This window comes from Salvelinus fontinalis, chromosome 19, assembly GCF_029448725.1.
Source record: "Salvelinus fontinalis isolate EN_2023a chromosome 19, ASM2944872v1, whole genome shotgun sequence".
Taxonomy (NCBI): domain Eukaryota; kingdom Metazoa; phylum Chordata; class Actinopteri; order Salmoniformes; family Salmonidae; genus Salvelinus; species Salvelinus fontinalis.
Genome location: NC_074683.1, coordinates 25,034,467 through 25,055,927, shown reverse-complemented (window position 1 = coordinate 25,055,927; position 21,461 = coordinate 25,034,467). Strand labels below are relative to the sequence as shown.

General features: G+C 42.0%; 2 protein-coding genes across 3 annotated transcripts in view; one reads left to right on the top strand and one right to left on the bottom strand.

The window, feature by feature from the left end:
• The window catches only part of LOC129817041 (integrin alpha-4-like), a 37,561-nt gene extending 18,543 nt beyond the window's left edge, over positions 1-19,018 (top strand). The window contains exons 15-27 of the mRNA XM_055872025.1: positions 7,029-7,181; positions 7,660-7,736; positions 8,432-8,582; positions 8,784-8,882; positions 11,133-11,209; positions 12,972-13,061; positions 13,170-13,257; positions 13,404-13,511; positions 14,024-14,149; positions 14,407-14,532; positions 14,657-14,755; positions 16,716-16,835; positions 16,948-19,018. Of these exons, the coding sequence (XP_055728000.1) occupies positions 7,029-7,181; positions 7,660-7,736; positions 8,432-8,582; positions 8,784-8,882; positions 11,133-11,209; positions 12,972-13,061; positions 13,170-13,257; positions 13,404-13,511; positions 14,024-14,149; positions 14,407-14,532; positions 14,657-14,755; positions 16,716-16,835; positions 16,948-17,040 (1,407 nt within the window). The 3' untranslated portion in view covers positions 17,041-19,018. The remainder of the gene's footprint in view (positions 1-7,028; positions 7,182-7,659; positions 7,737-8,431; positions 8,583-8,783; positions 8,883-11,132; positions 11,210-12,971; positions 13,062-13,169; positions 13,258-13,403; positions 13,512-14,023; positions 14,150-14,406; positions 14,533-14,656; positions 14,756-16,715; positions 16,836-16,947) is intronic.
• The window catches only part of cerkl (ceramide kinase-like), a 101,460-nt gene continuing 98,844 nt past the window's right edge, over positions 18,846-21,461 (bottom strand). For both annotated transcript variants that reach the window (XM_055871130.1, XM_055871131.1), the window contains one exon: positions 18,846-19,421. In XM_055871130.1, coding sequence (XP_055727105.1) covers positions 19,340-19,421 — 82 coding nt within the window. In that variant the 3' untranslated portion in view covers positions 18,846-19,339. The remainder of the gene's footprint in view (positions 19,422-21,461) is intronic.

Below are 21,461 nucleotides of genomic sequence, written 5' to 3'. Positions count from 1 at the left end.
ACTGAAAAAGCATGTGCGAGCAAGGAGGCCTACAAACCTGACTCAGTTACACCAGCTCTGTCAGGAGGAATGGGCCAAAATTCACCCAACTTATTATGGGAAGCTTGTGGAAACGTTTGACCCAAGTTAAACAATTTAAAGGCAAATACGAATTGAGTACATGTAAACTTCTGACACGCTGGGAATGTGATGAAATAAATAAAAGCAGAAATAAATAATTCTCTCTACTATTATTCTGACATGTCACATTCTTAAAATAAAGTGGTTATCCTAACTGACCTAAGACAGGGCATTTTTACTCAGATTATTGTCAGGAATTGTGAAAAAGTGAGTTTAAATGTATTTGGCTAAGGTGTATGTAAACTTCCGTCTTCAACTGTAAATGTCTTGGAATGGCCTAGTCAAGGCCCAGACCTCAATCCAGTTGAGAATCTGTGGTATGACTTAAAGATTACTGTACACCAGCGGAACCCATCCAACTTGAAGGAGTTGGAGCAGTTTTGCCTTGAAGAATGGACAAAAATCCCAGTGGCTAGATGTGCCAAGCTTATAGAGACATTTCCCAAGATACTTCAAATCAAATCAAATTTTATTTGTCACATACACATGGTTAGCAGATGTTAATGCGAGTGTAGCGAAATGCTTGTGCTTCTAGTTCCGACAATGCAGTAATAACCAACGAGTAATCTAACCTAACAATGCCAAAACTACTACCTTATACACACAAGTGTAAAGGGATAAAGAATATGTACATAAAGATATATGAATGAGTGATGGTACAGAACGGCATAGGCAAGATGCAGTAGATGGTATAGAGTACGGTATATACATATGAGATGAGTAATGTAGGGTATATAAACATAAAGTGGCACAGTTTAAAGTGGCTAGTGATACATGTATTACATAAAGATGGCAAGATGCAGTAGATGATATAGAGTACAGTGTATACATATACATATGAGATGAGTAATGTAGGGTATGTAAACATTATGTTAAGTGGCATTGTTTAAAGTGGCTAGTGATACATTTTTACATAAATTTCTATCAATTCCCATTATTAAAGCTGTAATTGCTGCAAAAGGTGGCTCTACAAAGTATTGACTTTGGGGGGGGGTGAATAGTTACGCATGCTCAAGTTTTCAGTTTTTTTGTCTTATTTCTTGTTTGTTTCACAATAAAAAATATTTTGCATCTTCAAAGTGGTAGGCATGTTGTGTAAATCAAATGATACAGCCCCCCCCCCCCCCCCCCAAAAAAAAAATAAATAAATCTAGGCAACAAAATAGGAAAAATGCCAAGGGGGTGAATACTTTCGCAAGCCACTGTAGTAACCAAAAAATTGTTTTATATATATATACTGTATTTATATATATATTTGAGATTCTTCAAAGTAGCTACCCTTTGCCTTGATGACAGCCTTGCTCACTCTTGGCATTTTCTCAACCAGCTTCATGAGGAATGCTTTTTCAAAAGTACCACACATGCTAAGCACTTGTTGGCTGCTTTTCTTTCACTCTGCAGTCCAACTCATCCTAAACCATCTCAATTGAGTTGAGGTCGGGTGATTGTAGAGGCCAGGTCATCTGATGCAGCACTCCATCACTCTTCTTGGTCAAATAGCCCTTACACAGCCTGGAGGTGTGTTGGGTCATTGTCCTGTTGAAAAACAAATTATAGTCCAACTAAGCGCAAACCAGATGGGATGGCGTATCGCTGCAGAATGCTTTGAATTCCAAATAAATCACAGACAGTGTTACCAGCAAAGCACCCCACACCATCACACCTCCTCCTCCATGTTTCACGGTTTGAACCACACATGCGGAGATCATCCATTTATCTACTCTGCGTCTCACAAAGACACACTGGTTGGAACCAAACATCTCAAATTTGAACTCATCAGACCAATGGACAGATTTCCACCGGTCTAATGTCCATTGCTTGTGTTACTTTTTTCTTTACATAGTTGAATGTGCTGACAACAAAATCACACAAAAATTATCAATGGAAATCAAATTTATCAACCCATGGAGGTCTGGATTTGGAGTCACACTCAAAATTAAAGTGGAAAACCACACTACAGGCTGATCCAACTTTGATGTAATGTCCTTAAAACAAGTCAAAATGAGGCTCAGTAGTGTGTGTGGCCTCCACGTGCCTGTATGACCTCCCTACAACGCCTGGGCATGCTCCTGATGAGGTGGCAGATGGTCTCCTGAGGGATCTCCTCCCAGACCTGGATTAAAGCATCCGCCAACTCCTGGACAGTCTGTGGTGCAACGTGGCGTTGGTGGATGGAGCGAGACATGATGTCCCAGATGTGCTCAATTGGATTCAGGTCTGGGGAACGGGCGGGCCAGTCCATAGCATCAATGCCTTCCTCTTGCAGGAACTGCTGACACACTCCAGCCACATGAGGTCTAGCATTGTCTTGCATTAGGAGGAACCCAGGGCCAACCACACCAGCATATGGTCTCACAAGGGGTCTGAGGATCTCATCTCGGTAACTAATGGCCGTCAGGCTACCTCTGACGAGCACATGGAGGGCTGAGCGGCCCCCCAAAGAAATGCCACCCCACACCATGACTGACCCACCGCCAAACCGGTCATGCTGGAGGATGTTGCAGGCAGCAGAACGTTCTCCACGGCGTCTCCAGACTCTGTCACGTCTGTCACATGTGCTCAGTTTGAACCTGCTTTCATCTGTGAAGAGCACAGGGCGCCAGTGGCGAATTTGCCAATCTTGGTGTTCTCTGGCAAATGCCAAACAAGATGCACGGTGTTGGGCTGTAAGCACAACCCCCACCTGTGGACGTCGGGCCCTCATACCACCCTCATGGAGTCTGTTTTTGACCATTTGAGCAGACACATGCACATTTGTGGCCTGCTGGAGGTCATTTTGCAGGGCTCTGGCAGTGCTCCTCCTGCTCCTCCTTGCACAAAGGCGGAGGTAGCGGTCCTGCTGCTAGGTTGTTGCCCTCTTACGGCCTCCTCCACGTCTCCTGATGTACTGGCCTGTCTCCTGGTAGCGCCTCCATGCTCTGGACACTACGCTGACAGACACAGCAAACCTTCTTGCCACAGCTCGCATTGATGTGCCATCCTGGATGAGCTGCACAACCTGAGCCACTTGTGTGGGTTTTAGACTCCGTCTCATGCTACCACTAGAGTGAAAGCACCGCCAGCATTTAAAAGTGACCAAAACATCAGCCAGGAAGCATAGGAACTGAGAAGTGGTCTGTGGTCACCACCTGCAGAACCACTCCTTTATTGGGGGTGTCTTTGTAACAGTATAACTTTACGGCGTCCCCTCGCCCCGACACGGGCGCGAACCAGGGACCCTCTGCACACATCAACAACGGTCGCCCACGAAACATCGTTACCCATCGCTCCACAAAGGCCACGGCCCTTGCAAAGCAAGGGGCAACACTACTTAAGTCTCAGAGCAAGTGACGTAACTGATTGAAATGCTACTAGCGCGCACCCGCTAACTAGCTAGCCATTTCACATCCGTTACACTCACCCCCCTTTCAACCTCCTCCTTTTCCGCAGCAACCAGTGATCCGGGTCAACAGCATCAATGTAATAGTATAACTTTACGGCGTCCCCTCGCCCCGACACGGGCGCGAACCAGGGACCCTCTGCACACATCAACAACGGTCGCCCACGAAACATCGTTACCCATCGCTCCACAAAGGCCACGGCCCTTGCAAAGCAAGGGGCAACACTACTTAAGTCTCAGAGCAAGTGACGTAACTGATTGAAATGCTACTAGCGCGCACCCGCTAACTAGCTAGCCATTTCACATCCGTTACACTCACCCCCCTTTCAACCTCCTCCTTTTCCGCAGCAACCAGTGATCCGGGTCAACAGCATCAATGTAACAGTATAACTTTACGGCGTCCCCTCGCCCCGACACGGGCGCGAACCAGGGACCCTCTGCACACATCAACAACGGTCGCCCACGAAACATCGTTACCCATCGCTCCACAAAGGCCACGGCCCTTGCAAAGCAAGGGGCAACACTACTTAAGTCTCAGAGCAAGTGACGTAACTGATTGAAATGCTACTAGCGCGCACCCGCTAACTAGCTAGCCATTTCACATCCGTTACATCTTGCTAATTGCCTATAATTTCCACCTGTTGTCTATTCCATTTGCACAAAAGCATGTGAAATGTATTGTCAATCAGTGTTGCTTCCTAAGTGGACAGTTTGATTTCACAGAAGTGTGATTGACTTGGAGTTACATTGTGTTGTTTAAGTGTTCCCTTTATTTTTTTGAGCAGTGTATATACTTGTGTATTGATTTTAAGAAAGGAATTGATGTTTATGGTTAAGTACACATTGGAGCAATGACAGTCATTGATTGATTGTTTTTTATAAGATAAGTTTAATGCTAGCTAGCAACTTACCTTAGCTTACTGCATTCGCTAACAGGCAGGCTCCTCGTGGAGTGCAATGTAATCAATGCAAGATTGGATCCCCGAGCTGACAAGGTAAAAAATCTGTCGTTCTGCCTCGTTTCTAGGCCGTCATTAAAAATAAGAATGTGTTCTTAACTGACTTGCCTATTTAAATAAAGATTAAAAAAGGTGTAAAAAAAAAATAAAAATAATAATAATCGTCAAATCTGCGCCCAAAAATACAGATTTCCGATTGTTATGAAACCTTGAAAATGGCCCCGATTAATCGGCCATTCCGATTAATCGGTCGACCTCTAGTTGAGATGTGTCTGTTACTTGAACTCTGTGAAGCATTTATTTGGGCTGCAATTTCTGAGGTGCAGTTTACTCTAATGGACCTATCCTCTGCAGCAGAGGTAACTCTGGGTCTTCCTTTCCTGTGGTGGTCCTCATGAGAGCCAGTTTCACCATAGCGCTTGATGGTTTTTGCGACTGCACTTGAAGAAACTTTCAAAGTTCTTGACAACACAGAGTTCCACATGGAATAAACAAACATACAGTCAATAACACAATAGAAAAGTCTATATGAGGTAAGATAAGGGAGGTTAGGCAATAAAAGGCCATAGCTGTACTATTGTTTTATTTTTCATTGTTTTCATTTCGTTTTTTTTTCTTCCACTTTGACATTACAGAGTATTTTGTGTAAGTTGTTGACAAAAAATGACAATTAAATCTATTGTAACCCCATTTTGTATCACAACAAAATGTGGAAAAAGTCAAGGTGTGTGAATCTTTTTGAAGGCACTGTATATGTCACCAAGCAGCGACTCATTCAGTCAGGCCTGATAAAGAAGAGCTAGTAAGACGCATGCATGGTGACATTGGGAAGTTCCAAATGACCTATCACTTTACATGGGAGGGAACATGGTGATCTGAAGGGTAATAAAATAGGGACTGGGTCTAGTAGGGAGGATTTAGTGTGTGTGTAGGATTAGGGAAAGGGGGATACCTAGTCAGTTGTACAACTGAAATGTGTCTTCCACATTTAACTCAACCCCTCTGAATCAGAGAGGTGCGGGGGGCTGCCTTAATCGACATCCACGTCATCGGCACCCAGGGAACAGTGGGTTAACTGCCGTGCTCAAGGGGAGAACAACATATTTTTACATAGTCAGCTCCTACCCGCCAGGCTACCTGCTGCCCCAGTGTGCATGTGTGTGTGTAATGTTCCAGGTGTTTGGTGGGGCCCCTCCTGACTCTTCCCTCATTCTCTCTTCTAATCAGGGCCATCTAAGTTAGCTCATGTTTAAACCCACTCACTAATTAATGGATGACTCTCAAGTCTCTCTTCGAGCTGAACCATATTGGCTTTTTCTTATTAATAGCTAGAGATGGAGTTATTGGAGACCATAAACCAGTGTCATTATCTGTCAGAGGAAATCAAAATGTGTAACTATACATTTGATGTATTTTTAAAGTTTAATTAATGGGTCATGGCAGTAATGAATGTTATAAACAGCAGATGTGGCAGTAGGATAGTACAGGGGACTGGTAGGGGAATGTGACTATGACTGAGGTCACATAGGGATATAGTGAGACTAATACGGCAGCAGGTAGCCTAGTGGTTAGAGCGTTGGGCCAGTAACTGAAAGGTTGCTGGATTGAATCCCTGAGCTGACAAGGTAAAAATGGGTCATTCTGCCCCTGAACAAGGCAGTTAACCCACTGTTCCCCGGTAGGTTGTCATTGTAAATAAGAATTTGTTCTTAACTGACTTACCTAGTTACATAAAAATACTGTCTCAGGGGCTTTCGCATTGTCTTTTCTGTCTTACTCTCACACATCCCCCTCATACTTTATGCATCTTAAAGGTTTGATATAGAGTAATTATTATGTAATGGTTAGATGTGTTTTAGGTTTATTTTGCCACTCAAATACTGTACAGTACACATGAGTCAGTATGTATGATCAGCGCTGTGTTGCCAAGCTCCTGTATGTTAATGAATGGGCTCTGGTGAGTGGTTTTACATTGAGAGAGAACACCACCATACAGTTACTCAGTTTGTGGTTAAACTAAACCTCTTAGAGTGGAGAAAGCTGTGCATGCATGGCTAATGAAACACTGGTTTCTAGCTACTATGTCTGCTCACTGATAAAAGAAGAGAGGGTGGGACATAAGAGCCATTCAAGTGTCTTGTTCTATAGATACCATGCTTTATTTGACAGTGTATTCAATAATTCAGTCGTGGAAATGTTTAACAGTTCTCTTTCTGTTTCATAACATTGTAACTTAGCAGCAATTAGCAACAATTTAGCAGCAACAGCTAAAAATATATATTTTTTTGTCTTGAATAAAAATTATAAAAATCTCAGAATGTCCCTTGAGCTAAAGGCAGGTGTGGGAGAGGAGAGCAGAGGCTCCTTGGGACATCTTAGGTGGGACATCTGCAGCTCTTTCAGTGGGACAGACAGCACATGACACTGTAACATTGTGCCAGAGCACAGACAGGCCCCCACAATAACTTACACAAGAACAGTCAATTAGCACAGTCAAGCCAGAAGCTCCCCTCTAGGTTGTATGTACAGTAAATGAAAGCTTCCATTCTCTGTATCTCTTTCCTTTTTAGAAAGATGTCCGCGATATCTTCACGCCCATCCATTTTGAGGCGAAGTACACCCTCGAACAGCACACTGTGCGTCACCGGGCATCCAGAATATTCCCAGCCCTGAAACCCATCCTGCAGCAGAGAGGGGGGCACAGCAACCTGGTAGCCAATAAGGTGAGTCTCTTACATCTATCCACTCATATTGCATGGTTAGGAGAATAGGACCAATTCTTTTAGACACAAATACAGCTTAGTCCTGGAATTAAAAATCATACTCAGTGGGAATTTCCCTGCATTGAAATTGCTCTTTAGTCCGGGTACTAGGCTTAATCTATGTCCGGGGAACCGATGCTACACTCTTAGAAAAAAACTAGCTATGTAGAACCTAAAAGGTTCCAGGTTAAATCCTTTTGGGTTCCTTGAAGAATCCTTTCTACAGAGTGTGTTATATGGAACCCAAAAAGGTTCTACCTGGAACCAAAAAGGGTTCTCCTATGGGGACAGCCAAAGAATCCTTTTGGAACCCTTTTTTCTAAGAGTGTAGAGTTCTCCACTTACATCCATGTATGGTAGTTACTGTATATTAGAGGATACATTACTGTATTTTCAGTGAACGCATCATCATCATCTAACAGTAACCTTCCTTCTCCAGACTGAGTTTGCTCGGTACTGTTCATTGGCCAACTGTTCAACCAATCTGCAGGTCTCTGCATACCTGGTCTTACCACAGTAAGTAGCATTTAGCATAAATATTCAATTAGAATATGTTGGTGTTTTCTTTGTAATACAATCTTTTGTCTTGAAGCTTTTACTTTCTATTTCTTATCTCTTCTGTGGACAAAACTGAGCTATTGAAGGTTTACTTTACAAATTCATTACAGCATCCCGAAACAAATAATATTTCTGTGGAAAACAACCTTTGTGGGATTAGATCAGGTGTTGACTGTAGTGCCCATGATGTCAATACTCTCCAGTTGACTTCATTAAGGGGGGATTGTTGTACATGTTTACTCATGGTCACATTTCCAAAGCCAGGAAATCTACAGGACTGCATAACAGGTCCATTCTGATGTTTCCGTGACTGGGACTGTTTAGTCTGCTCTCCTCTGAAACCATGATTCTGGCACTTTATGGAAAGTTGTATGATTTAAGTCTATCAAAATATGAAATAAGATGTTATTTTTTTGTATGACTGAAGTCAATTCAAGCAAACCACACCGATGGATGGGATTCATTGGGGTTATAGGACAGATGTGCTGTAGTCACAGGTACAGTACCAGTCAAAAGTTTGGACACACCTACTTATTCACCTACAATGAGTAGGTGTGTCCAAACTTTTGACTGGTACTGTATGGGGCGACAGCCTTCCAGTTTTATACATAGGGCCCTATTCAATCCAGCCCCTAAAACTGTTAATCTTGCAGGAAACACAACAACATACAGTACTTTGCATTGGGTAATGGGAAGACCATCATGTTGAACACAACCCTGGTGAACGCTGGAGATGATGCCTTCCTCCCCAGGCTCCAGTTACGCTTCCCCTCCAACCTGCACTACATCAAAGTCCTTGATGCAGTACGTGTTTGATTGATTTATTGATTACACAAAGTAGCAGTTATTACATTTCTCACATAATCACCAATGTAATTTAGACGATGTGGCAGTGCAATTCAAAGAAACACACAAAATCATGTGAATCTATGAATCAAGTGAATCTATGCGCTCTTGGATTGTAATAAATTACACAACACTCCCATTATCTGTTATTATTTTCAGGAGGAGAAGTATGTGAGCTGTGACATTTCAGAGGAGAACAAGACAATAGTAGGAATGGACTGTAGTGTTGGGAACCTGTACTTCAGCTCTGGAGCCAAGGTACTGTAGGCACAACACTCAAACTTACTCCAACCTTACTCTAATATTACTCTAGCCTTATCCCAACCTTACTCTACTGTTACTCCAAACTTACTCTAATTTTACTCCAGCCTTACTCTGTTACTTCAGCCTTACTCTATCACTCCAGCCTTACTTTACTGTTACTCCAGCCTTACTCAAATGTTACTCCAACCTTACTCGAATGTTACTCCAACATTGCTTTAATGTTACTCCAGCCGCACTATAATGTTACTCCAGCCTTGCTCTAATGTTACTCCGGCCTTACTCTGATGGTACTCCAACCTTACTCTGATGGTACTCCAACCTTACTCTGATGGTACTCCAACCTTACTCTAATGTTACTCCAACCTTACTCTGTTACGTCAGCCTTACGCTACTGTTACTCCAACCTTACTCTAATTTTACTCCAGCCTTACTCTGTTACTTCAGCCTTACTCTGTCACTCCAGCATTACTCTACTGTTAACTCCAGCCGTACGATGTTACTACAACCTTACTCTTATGTTACTCCAACCTTACGCCAATGTTACTCCAGCCGTACTCGTGTTATTCCAACCTTACTCTGTTACTCCAGTCTTTGTCTGTCACCCCGGCCTTACTCTAATGTTACTCCAGCCTTGCTCTAATGTTACTCCAGCCTTACTCTAATGGTACTCCAGCCTTACTCCGATGTTACTCCAGCCTTACTCTATTGTTACTCCAGCCTTACTCTGATGTTACTCCTGTCTTACTCTAATGTTACTCCAACCTTACTCTAATTTTACTCCAGTCGTACTCTGTTACTTCAACCTTACTCTACTGTTACTCCAACCTTACTCTACTTTTACTCAACCCTTACTCTGTTACTTCAGCCTTACTCTGTCACTCCAGCCTTACTCTACTGTTACTCCGACCTTACTCTGTTACTCCAACCTTACTCTTATGTTACTCCAACCATACTCTAATGTTACTCCACCCTTACTCCAATGTTACTCCAGCTGTGCTCTAATGTTACTCCAACCTTTGTCTGTCACCACGGCCGTACTCTAATGTTACTCCGGCCTTACTCTAATGTTACTCCAACCTTACTCTAATGTTACTCCAACCTTACTCTAATTTTACTTCAGCCGTACTCTGTTAATTCAGCCTTACTCTGTCACTCCAGCCTTACTCTACTGTTACTCCAGCCGTACTCTGTTACCCCAGCCTTACTCTGTTACTCCAGCCTTACTCTATTGTTACTCCAACCTTACTCGGTTGCTCCAGCCTTACTCTACTGTTACTCCAACCGTACTCTGTTACTCCGACCTTACTCTAATGTTACTCCGACCTTACTCTGTCACTCCAGCCGTACTCTAATGTTACTCTAACCTTGATCTACTGTTACTCCAGCCTTACTATAATGCTACTCTACCATTATTCCAGCCTTACTCTGTTACTTTAATATTACTCCAAGGTTACTCCAAAATTACTCAAACTTTACTTCCATGTTACTCAAATTTTACTCTATTAATCTGGGTCTGGATACTTTCACTGGATACTTTAACTAATAACCCCACTGGGCACAGACATAAATTCAACGTCATGGTTGGGTAGGTTACTTTCTTAATGTAATCCATTACAGTTACTAGTTACCTGTCTAAAATTGTAACAAGTAACATAACTTTTGGATTACACAAACTCAGTAACGTAATCTGATTACTTTTAGTTACTTTTGGATTACCTTCCCTTAAAATACATTAGAAGAAGACAAAAAGGACCCATCAAATGCATTTAGTGTGTCATCATAGTGGTCTCTCGATCAGGAGCATTTTTTTTTTTTTATTACACCTTTTTAAAATCTGAATTGAATGTCATTGAGAAAAACAGAAAGGTGTCTTAATGTATTTTTTTCCAAACATCCTTTCTGAATTTAAAAGTAATCCAAGAAGCAATCAACTAGTTTTTCTAAAGTATCTGTAATCTGATTACAATATTTTTGCTGGTAATGTAACTAACTGATTACAGTTTTTTTTAAATTACATCAGATTGCCCTGTTCAATGTCTATTCCTTGTTGGTTCAACGTAATTTTACTGAAATGGCGTGAAAACAATGTTGATTCAACCAGTGTGTGCCCAGTGGGTATCCAGACCCATATCTTCTGTTTGCTGCCAATGCTGCTGCTCTTTTAAAGGCAGCGTTTTATAAACTGCTGTTTAAGAGGGTAATATCTTACTTGCTATCTAATCAGAATTTCTGTATTTTCTGCAGGTGAACATCAGCTTTCTGTTGGATGTAAACCAGAGTAGCAGTGCTGGTGACATTAGCATATCCATCAACACTAGTGGGTAAGTACAGACCCATAAAAGAAAGATAGATACCCACACACTGGATGCGCCTGCAGTGTTATTGAGTGCAATGTTTTGACCCTAGGTCTTTGTCATAATCTTTCTTTTGACTTTTGTTTACACTACTTCTGACCTTAGCACAGATCCCCTAACCCACGAACGCAATCTTTCTCCAAAATACATGAAATAATCGAATGGCACGTTTTTTAAACTGACGTCCTGTTACACCGTCGGTGACGTCTTGCTACTGGCCAGCCTTATCAAACCAAACAGACGGATCGTAAAACAGCCCAATGAGACACTGGGTGGACAAAACATTAGGAACACGTGTTCTTTCCATTACATAGACTGACCAGATGAATCCAGGTGAAAGCTATGCCTTTGAATGAGGTATGGTAGTAGGTGCCACTGGGTTTTTCACGCTCAACAGTTTCCTGTGTGCATCAAGAATGGTCCACCACCCAAAGGACATTCAACCAATTTCAGCAAAAAAAATTGTACTCAGTGTATGTGTTTGTTCTGTTGCTAGGGGAACAGGAAACACGGTCCCAGTGACCTGAATTATTCAAATCAGAGGGTGCTGCAGGTTCCCTCTCTTGGTTTCCTCCTGTAGTTGTTACATTGTTGTGTAGTTGTGTAGGCGGCCCCTGTTTTGTTGTTTGGGTAAAGAAAAGCTTTGAAATGTTTAAAAGTTTCAGAACACTCTAAAACACTCCATGTTCATATCTGGTAACACTTAACTGGAGACATTCCTTGCTCTGAGTTTTGTTCAGAGAATGGCACATTTTTCTAACAGCTGAAACAGCTTTTTCCTGCAATCTAGAGCCATGATCGTTATGCCTAGTTCTATGTAAAAAATATGTCTATTTTTTCTGCATAGGTTATCAAAGCATACTTCTTTCCCTGTTCAATTGTAATTTTAATTAATGAGGCACATTGAATATTTAGGAACCTTTATGCCGTAGGGGTTTAGTACAACTGCTACATTGGTACATAGTATCATAACCCAATCATTAATAAAGCAATTGTTTTCTTTTCTAAAGTCTTGCCAGCAGGTATGTCAGCTAAGATAGACTAGCTACTCTAACTTGATTGGTAGCTAGTTATGAGGTTGGGACATTTTTATTTTATTATTTATTTATTCATCAAGAAGGACTCAATAGGCTACATAGCTTGATCAAATTAATTTACAAACACCTCCTGCGAGTCCTGCCCATCACCGGCAGCTAAAATCAAATCAAACGCTGTGTGTGACTCTCTCTCTCCTCCACTAGCATTACTGTCTGCATACATATCTTTGCTCGATAGTGCACCTTGGAAGGAACCACTTACTGGGGGGGTACTCTTTGCCTGGTCCAGTCAGTGTGCCCCTTCCACAAAATACCACTGACAAATCCTTTTAGAAATAATTATGAAGCTTAGTCATTACTTTAACATCTGAACATTTTATAAACAGGACAAATCTGAGGGGGCACGTGTCCTTGTGCCCGTATGGGCATGACACCTCTGAAAACCATCTTCAAGTGTCATGTAATGCGTGAAGGTATGCTTTGGCCTCACTCTGAGAAACACTAGGAATGTGAAGTTCTGCAACATTTGATGTTTGGAAAGTCTTTGGCTTTGAGTTGAATTCCTCCAACAGTATAATGGCATTGGTGCTTAAATGTGCTTAAATGTTTTGTTTTCAATATATCAAATTGATTAATATGAAATGGAATCCAAATAGATAATTTCTTGTTTTTTCTGACATTGTCTTTTCCAGAGACAATTATGAAAATGAGGATCTTCTGCATGACAACTCAGCCACTCTGATGTTACCGTTGAGATATGGCGTGGATGTAAGCGTCCATGGGTAAGACATTTATTTACAGTAACAAAGACAGTTCCTCGCTCTTCATTGACAGTATATATAAACATTTCTTATTGTACTTCATAAGCTAATTACTGATCTCCCTTGCAGGTTTGTTACTCCAACATCCTTTGTATTTGGTGACCAGGAGCCTACTCCAGTTGATTGCTACACAGAGACATTCAACTACACTTACAAGGTATGTACCATAGGGATACAATTTAGGATTGTTTTCTAACAGAAACTGATGTGATCATTACAGCCTAGTTGGAGTATTTGAATGACTGACTGAGTGACTGAGTGACTGAGTTTATACTGACATATTGTATCGGTGTGCCTTGACAGGTTGTCAATATCGGTCCAAGCAAATCTCTCAACACGGAAGTTGAGATTGATATTCCCAAGATACTATCACCATATCCATACAGATTACTCCACATTGCAGATTTTCAGGTAAGTGTGTGATTGATTGATGAAAAATACCACCCATAGCTGTGGTATATTGGCCATATACCACAAACCCCTAAGGTGCCTTATTGCTATTATAAACTGGTTACCAACGTAATTAGACCATTAAAAAGTACATTTCTGTCATACCAATGGTATACAGTCTATTATAAACTGGGTGGTTCGAGCCCTGAATGCGGATTGGCTGACAGCCATGGTATATCAGACCGTATACCACGGGTATGACAAAACACTTATTTTTACTGCTCTAATTACGTTGGTAAACAGTTGATAATAGCAATAAGGCACCTCTGGGGGTTGTAATATATGGCTAATATACCACGGTTAAGGGCTGTGTCCAGAACAGCCCTTAGCCGTGGTATATTGGCCATATACCACACTGCTTCGGGCCATATTTCTTAAGTATACCACAGCTTTCAGCTAATCAGCATTCAGGGCTCAAACCACCCAGTTTATAATCACCAATATCTAACTTATTTTCTTTCCTCCTCTGTTAGACCTCTCTTGGAGAATGCTCCATTAAAAACAGCTCCATCACAGTAGAAGATGATTGTGAGGTGCCACAGTCCTCTTTAATCAAGGAACTGGTCTTCTTCTTCTCCAAAACCAGCAAACGCAAAATGGTAGATACCTCCCTCTCCTACTCCTATAATGTATGTAGCAGTGTTGGGGTCAATTCCATATTGATACAGTCAATTCAGGAAGTAAATTAATTGGAATTCAAATTTTTCTCTCATCTTATAAATGAGGAGCATTTACATTTTTGTTTACTTCCTGAGTTTAAATGGAATTGGCCCTAACCTCATTGTGTAGCAGTGCTGTATTCCACTGATGTTGATGTTTTAAAATGAAATCACAATAGTGTTGTTTCTCTCCATAGTTCTGTGCTCACGGAGACGACCTGTGCCTGACTCTGGTGTGTAGACTAGGAGACATGGACATTGGGAAAGAAGCCACCATTCAGATGGAAGTGAAGCTCAACCCCACCGTTCTACAGCTCACACCGGTAAACACTTCACTAATGCTACACTTTCAAATCTCTTAAAATGGCAACACGAATCATCCTTTCTTCAGAGGATATTAAAGTGTTCTAATGTAATCAAATCAAATCTTACCCTCCCTCTCCTCAGGGTCGTCATGGAGTGATGCTGATAGAGAGTACTGGCATCATCACATCACCAAGGGAGGACCCTCACACCATCCTATTACAGCAGACTCCTATCGCTCAGGTAAGAAATGATAGGCCTATACAGTAGTGATACATTGGCCTTATGCAGTAATCTTTTGGAGGATAGCATGTCACTGTTCCACAATGGAGATCACTCAAGTCCATGTCAAGTCCAAGTTCATGCACTTGACACATTTATGAAATAGTTTATTATAGTTACTAAAATAGCTTATTCCAGTAAAAACTCTTTTTGCGCTTGGATTGATGAGGAATTGAAAAATTGTATGGTTGAGAGGGATGAGGCAAAAGGTTTGGCAAATAAATTGGCATCACAACCGATTGGCAAATATACTGCAAATTGAGAAATCATGTGACTAAACTGAATAAAAAGAAGAAACTACACTATGACACAAAGATAAATGATATAAAGAACGATAGTAAAAACATGACATGCCAGCAACAAACGCTGACACTACACATCCAAGTATATCTAACCAAATTATGAAAGACAAGCATTGTAATTTTGATTTCCGTAGAGTGAGTGAAAAAAATATTGTTTTCTATCAACAATGACAAGCCACCGGGGTCTGACAACTTGGATGGGAAATTACTGAGGATAATAGCGGACGATATTGCCACTCCTATTTGCCATATCTTGAATTTAAGCCTACAATTTAAGCCTACTAGAAAGTGTGTGTCCTCAAGCCTGGAGGGAAGCAAAAGTCATTCCGCTACCTAAGAATAGTAAAGCCCCCTTTACTGGCTCAAATAGCCAACCAATCAGCTTTGAGTAAAGCCAGTGTGTATATGTATGCGGATGACTCAACACTGTACACGTCAGCTACTACAGTGACTGGAATGACTGCAGCACTTAACAAAGAGCTGCAGTAAGTTTCAGAATGGCTGACAAGGAATACGTTAGTCCTATATATCTAAAAGCATTGTATTTGCGACAAATCATTCACTAAACCCTAAACCTCAACTAAATCTTGTAATGAATAATGTGGAAATTGAGCAAGTTGAGGTGACTAAACTGCTTGGAGTAACCCTGGATTGTAAACTGTCATGGTCAAAACGTATTGAAACAACAGTAGCTAAAATGGGGGGAAGTCTGTCCATAATAAAGCGCTGCTCTGCCTTCTTAACAGCACTATCAACAAGACAGGTCCTACAGGCCCTAGTTTTGTCGCACCTGGACTACTGTTCAGTCGTGTGGTCAGGTGCCACAAAAATTTCAATTGGCTCAGAACAGGGCAGTACGGCTGGCCCTTGGATGTATACAGAGAGCAGCTAACATGAATTATATGCATGCCAATCTATCCTGGCTCAAATTGGAGGAGATTGACTTCATCACTACTTGTATTTGTGAGAGGTATTGACATCCATGCATACCCCTCAAGACATGCCACCAGAGGTCTCTTCACAGTCCCCAAGTCCAGAACAGACTATGGGAGGCGCACAGTACTATATAGAGATCTATTCCACATCAAGTAACTCATGCAAGCAGTAAAATTTGATTTAAAAAAACAGATAAAAATACATCTTATGGAACAGCGGGGACTGTGAAGCAACACAACACAGGCACAAGTATACAAACACACAATAACATACACACTATACACACACATAGATTTTGTGTTGTAGATATGTGGTAGTAGAGTAGTGGCCTGAGCACACACACTTAATGTGTTGTGAATGTATTGTAATGTTTTTCAAATGGTATAACTGCCTTCATTTTGCTGGACCCCAGGAAGAGAAGCTGCTACCTTGGCAGAAGTTAATGGGGATCCATAATAAATACAAATACAAATGTCCTGGTAGGGCTAAGAAGTGTCAGGAAATTGCCTATGCAACCTCCGAGTGCCTTACTATTATAAAACACTGGAATGTACAGTGTCCATGTTAGGACAGCGGTGGAAATGACAGGACATTTGCAACCTTGTCTGATGTTCCAGGTCATAGATGTACAATGTAACACTAGTGCACTGAAATAAACGTTTTATTTCATTCTGATGTTCCAGGTTGTGTTGGAGGCCCACTTCAACCAGAAGCCTCAGGCAGCAGTGGAGGGGTTCATCATTGTAGGGAGTCTACTGGTGGGACTCCTGATCTTGGCCTTGCTCATCTTCGCCCTCTGGAAGGTCAGTACGACACCTTCAGCTTTTACACTACACACAAAACGGCATACAAACACACTGCATTCTTTTCCCTCTCGTTCTTATCTGAAACTGAACCTTGTTCTTTCATTCCCAGGCTGGTTTCTTCAAGAGGCAGTTTAAGAAGGAGATCAGGAGGGATAGCTGGGACTATGTACCAAAGAGTGAGAAGACTGAGAGTATATCCTAAGAGTGTACTAATACAGAATGGTTCTATACATCAAGATGAACTAACTGCTGGGGAACAGCTTCTCTACTAAAAGGCCCATTTTGATTGAGATCATCCAAACCCAAGGGAAAGAACTGCAGGACAATTCAAACATTTGTGGCTCAGAATCTAGGAATCAACAAAATGTTGTAATTTCTCTAAAACATGCAAGAGGAAAAACTTCAACTTTGTTGTCAGTGGGACAAATGTATTGCACTTTACCTCTGGGCTTGGTGCAGTGAGACTATAAAACATTGGACTGCGTACGTGGAATGTACATTAGAACATAGGCTATGTGACTTCACAAGAACAGGCCTATCATTCCTGTTTTTATTCCCCACCAAGAACTCAGGATATGAAGCGGAACATTCCATGGTCTTGTTCAGTAGGCATGAAACAGAAGAAAACGCTCCAAAACAGAGTGTGAAACAGGGAGGGACTTTCTGTGCATGTCCATTAATTAAGAACCGCTCATTTTGCGTAGCAAAACATTCTCACATACCTGACTACTTGGATTCTGTCGCACATTGATTGTGTCTGCTGTACAAAACATGTATGAATGCACTGCTGAAGCTTTTCTCTATGGATAGCAAGTATATTTGTATATAATGATATATACACATCTATATGCCAAATCTATCCTCATTAGGTGTGTATATACTGTGTATATAGATATATACATATATATATATTTCTTTATCACTCTGTTTAAACAACATTTCCTTTTGTATCTTCATGCTATGGGTAGGGAGAGGAAACAGCCTCAAACTGTCACACATTTATTGTGAAACTAGTGTCACTATTGAGAAACCATCAGATTGAAAGAAGGAACATTTGTTCTGGTTGATCTGTGAGACCCAGCGAGAGCCTCTGCCGAGCCGTACAGCCTAAACCCATGTTTCATAGAAATTAATAGGAGCATCTCACACTCTGCAAAAGTTACGTGCCCAGTGTTATTTTATTTCACCTTTATTTAACCGGGTAGGCTAGCTGAGAACAAGTTCTCATTTGCAACTGCGACCTGGCCAAGATAAAGCAAAGCAGTGTGACACAGACAACAACACAGAGTTACACAGTGTAGCAGACCGGTAACACCAGTACCTGCACCCTGCATAGGTTTTTACTCTTCAATTTGTATTTTTGCTCACCAGCTTATGGAGTGAATGGGACAGAAGGTTTAATGGTTATAATGTAGAACTGAAGGTAACAGAAGGATGAGGAGGTCAGGGAAGTGTCATCAGTGAAAAAAGGCATCTGTTCACTGACTCACTGAATGACACATGCCACTCCTCAAGGGGACAGCACCCTGTGTGTGTGTGTGTGTGTGTGTGTGTGTGTGTGTGTGTGTGTGTGTGTGTGTGTGTGTGTGTGTGTGTGTGTGTGTGCATACGTGCGTTTGCGTGTATGCACTTTCATGTGTGCGTACGACAGCAACTCATACACCAGCAACTCCTACACCATGGCAGCAGAAGTTTCCAACACAGTCAGAAATGAAAAATGAAAGAGCTTGTTCTTCAGAAATGACTCAAACATTCCTCAATTGGAACACACGGAACACTGGCCTTACCTTTTGGAACATTTTCATCCCTTTGGATTTGTGTTGGAATCTTTGGATTCAATGGATCCTGTGTTCTTACTGTAGCTGTAAGGGATTGGAACATTCAGGTTTTGGAGAGATGGTAGGCTATGATGATGGTGATGCATGCGGAAGAGTAACATGTTTTTACTGCTTGAAATTTCAGGGAGTCAACTTTTCATGACCAAAAATAAAGGGGGCACATTCCACATTTCTATAAATTGAAATAATTTTTAATAAATAAGTGTGTGGCTTGTAAAAATGGATAGATAACATTTTGTTTGTCAACACATTTCACTTTGGTCTGATAATTGATGTAATTGTGCACTGGAATGTATTATTATGTTGTCTTTGCTTTAATATAAATCAACTTTTTCTATTTAATGTGCCTGTCTGTCCTCCATTTGGTTATTTGACGTCTAACATTCAAAGATATACAGTAGTAAAGCCTGTAGGTGACATTCAGTGATAGTGCAAACTGAGGTTGTGCTACATACATAGTTTTAGGTTGTGTGTCAAAGCTCCTCTCTTGTACATAGTTTAAACTGTAGACAGTCTATAAACTGAAGACAGTTTCTTGTAAAGCACAGTAGGAAAGACTGTATGTTACATTCTGTGGCAATGCCAGTGGAGCTTGGTATGTGTATAGACTCATCCACCCTTTATACAGCTTTAAAAGGTATCGATTCCGCTCTACATACAGTGTTAAATGCAGCTGCACTTGATGTGTGCCTCCTCTGCCTCCTCAATGTCCACTCCAAACAGGGTCAGGAGTTGAGGATGTAACCTGGTGGTAAAACAAACAGGGTCAGGAGTTGAGGATGTAACCTGGTGGTGAAACAAACAGGGTCAGGAGTTGAGGATGTAACCTGGTGGTGAAACAAACAGGGTCAGGAGTTGAGGATGTAACCTGGTGGTAAAACAAACAGGGTCAGGAGTTGAGGATGTAACCTGGTGGTAAAACAAACAGGGTCAGGAGTTGAGGATGTAACCTGGTGGTAAAACAAACAGGGTCAGGAGTTGAGGATGTAACCTGGTGGTAAAACAAACAGGGTCAGGAGTTGAGGATCTAAGCTGGTGGTGAAACAAACAGGGTCAGGAGTTGAGGATCTAACCTGGTGGTGAAACAAACAGGGTCAGGAGTTGAGGATGTAACCTGGTGGTGAAACAAACAGGGTCAGGAGTTGAGGATGTAACCTGGTGGTGAAACAAACAGGGTCAGGAGTTGAGGATGTAACCTGGTGGTAAAACAAACAGGGTCAGGAGTTGAGGATGTAACCTGGTGGTAAAACAAACAGGGTCAGGAGTTGAGGATGTAACCTGGTGGTGAAACAAACAGGGTCAGGAGTTGAGGATGTAACCTGGTAGTAAAACAAACAGGGTCAGGAGTTGAGGATGTAACCTGGTGGTAAAACAAACAGGGTCAGGAGTTGAGGATGTAACCTGGTGGTAAAACAAACAGGGTCAGGAGTTGAGGATCTAAGCTGGTGGTGAAACAAACAGGGTCAGGAGTTGAGGATCTAACCTGGTGGTGAAACAAACAGGGTCAGGAGTTGAGGATGTAACCTGGTGGTGAAACAAACAGGGTCAGGAGTTGAGGATGTAACCTGGTGGTGAAACAAACAGGGTCAGGAGTTGAGGATGTAACCTGGTGGTGAAACAAACAGGGTCAGGAGTTGAGGATGTAACCTGGTGGTAAAACAAACAGGGTCAGGAGTTGAGGATGTAACCTGGTGGTGAAACAAACAGGGTCAGGAGTTGAGGATGTAACCTGGTGGTAAAACAAACAGGGTCAGGAGTTGAGGATCTAACCTGGTGGTGAAACAAACAGGGTCAGGAGTTGAGGATGTAACCTGGTGGTAAAACAAACAGGGTCAGGAGTTGAGGATGTAACCTGGGGGTGAAACAAACAGGGTCAGGAGTTGAGGATGTAACCTGGTGGTAAAACAAACAGGATCAGGAGTTGAGGATCTAAACTGGTGGTGAAACAAACAGGGTCAGGAGTTGAGGATGTAACCTGGTGGTGAAACAAACAGGGTCAGGAGTTGAGGATGTAACCTGGTGGTGAAACAAACAGGGTCAGGAGTTGAGGATGTAACCTGGTGGTGAAACAAACAGGGTCAGGAGTTGAGGATGTAACCTGGTGGTGAAACAAACAGGGTCAGGAGTTGAGGATGTAACCTGGTGATAAAACAAACAGGGTCAGGAGTTGAGGATGTAACCTGGTGGTGAAACAAACAGGGTCAGGAGTTGAGGATGTAACCTGGTGGTAAAACAAACAGGGTCAGGAGTTGAGGATGTAACCTGGTGGTAAAACAAACAGGGTCAGGCGTTGAGGATGTAACCTGGTGGTGAAACAAACAGGGTCAGGAGTTGAGGATGTAACCTGGTGGTAAAACAAACAGGGTCAGGAGTTGAGGATCTAACCTGGTGGTGAAACAAACAGGGTCAGGAGTTGAGGATGTAACCTGGTGGTGAAACAAACAGGGTCAGGAGTTGAGTATGTAACCTGGTGGTGAAACAAACAGGGTCAGGAGTTGAGGATGTAACCTGGTGGTGAAACAAACAGGGTCAGGAGTTGAGGATGTAACCTGGTGGTAAAACAAACAGGGTCAGGAGTTGAGGATCTAACCTGGTGGTGAAACAAACAGGGTCAGGAGTTGAGGATGTAACCTGGTGGTAAAACAAACAGGGTCAGGAGTTGAGGATGTAACCTGGTGATAAAACAAACAGGGTTAGGAGTTGAGGATGTAACCTGGTGGTGAAACAAACAGGGTCAGGAGTTGAGGATGTAACCTGGTGGTAAAACAAACAGGGTCAGGAGTTG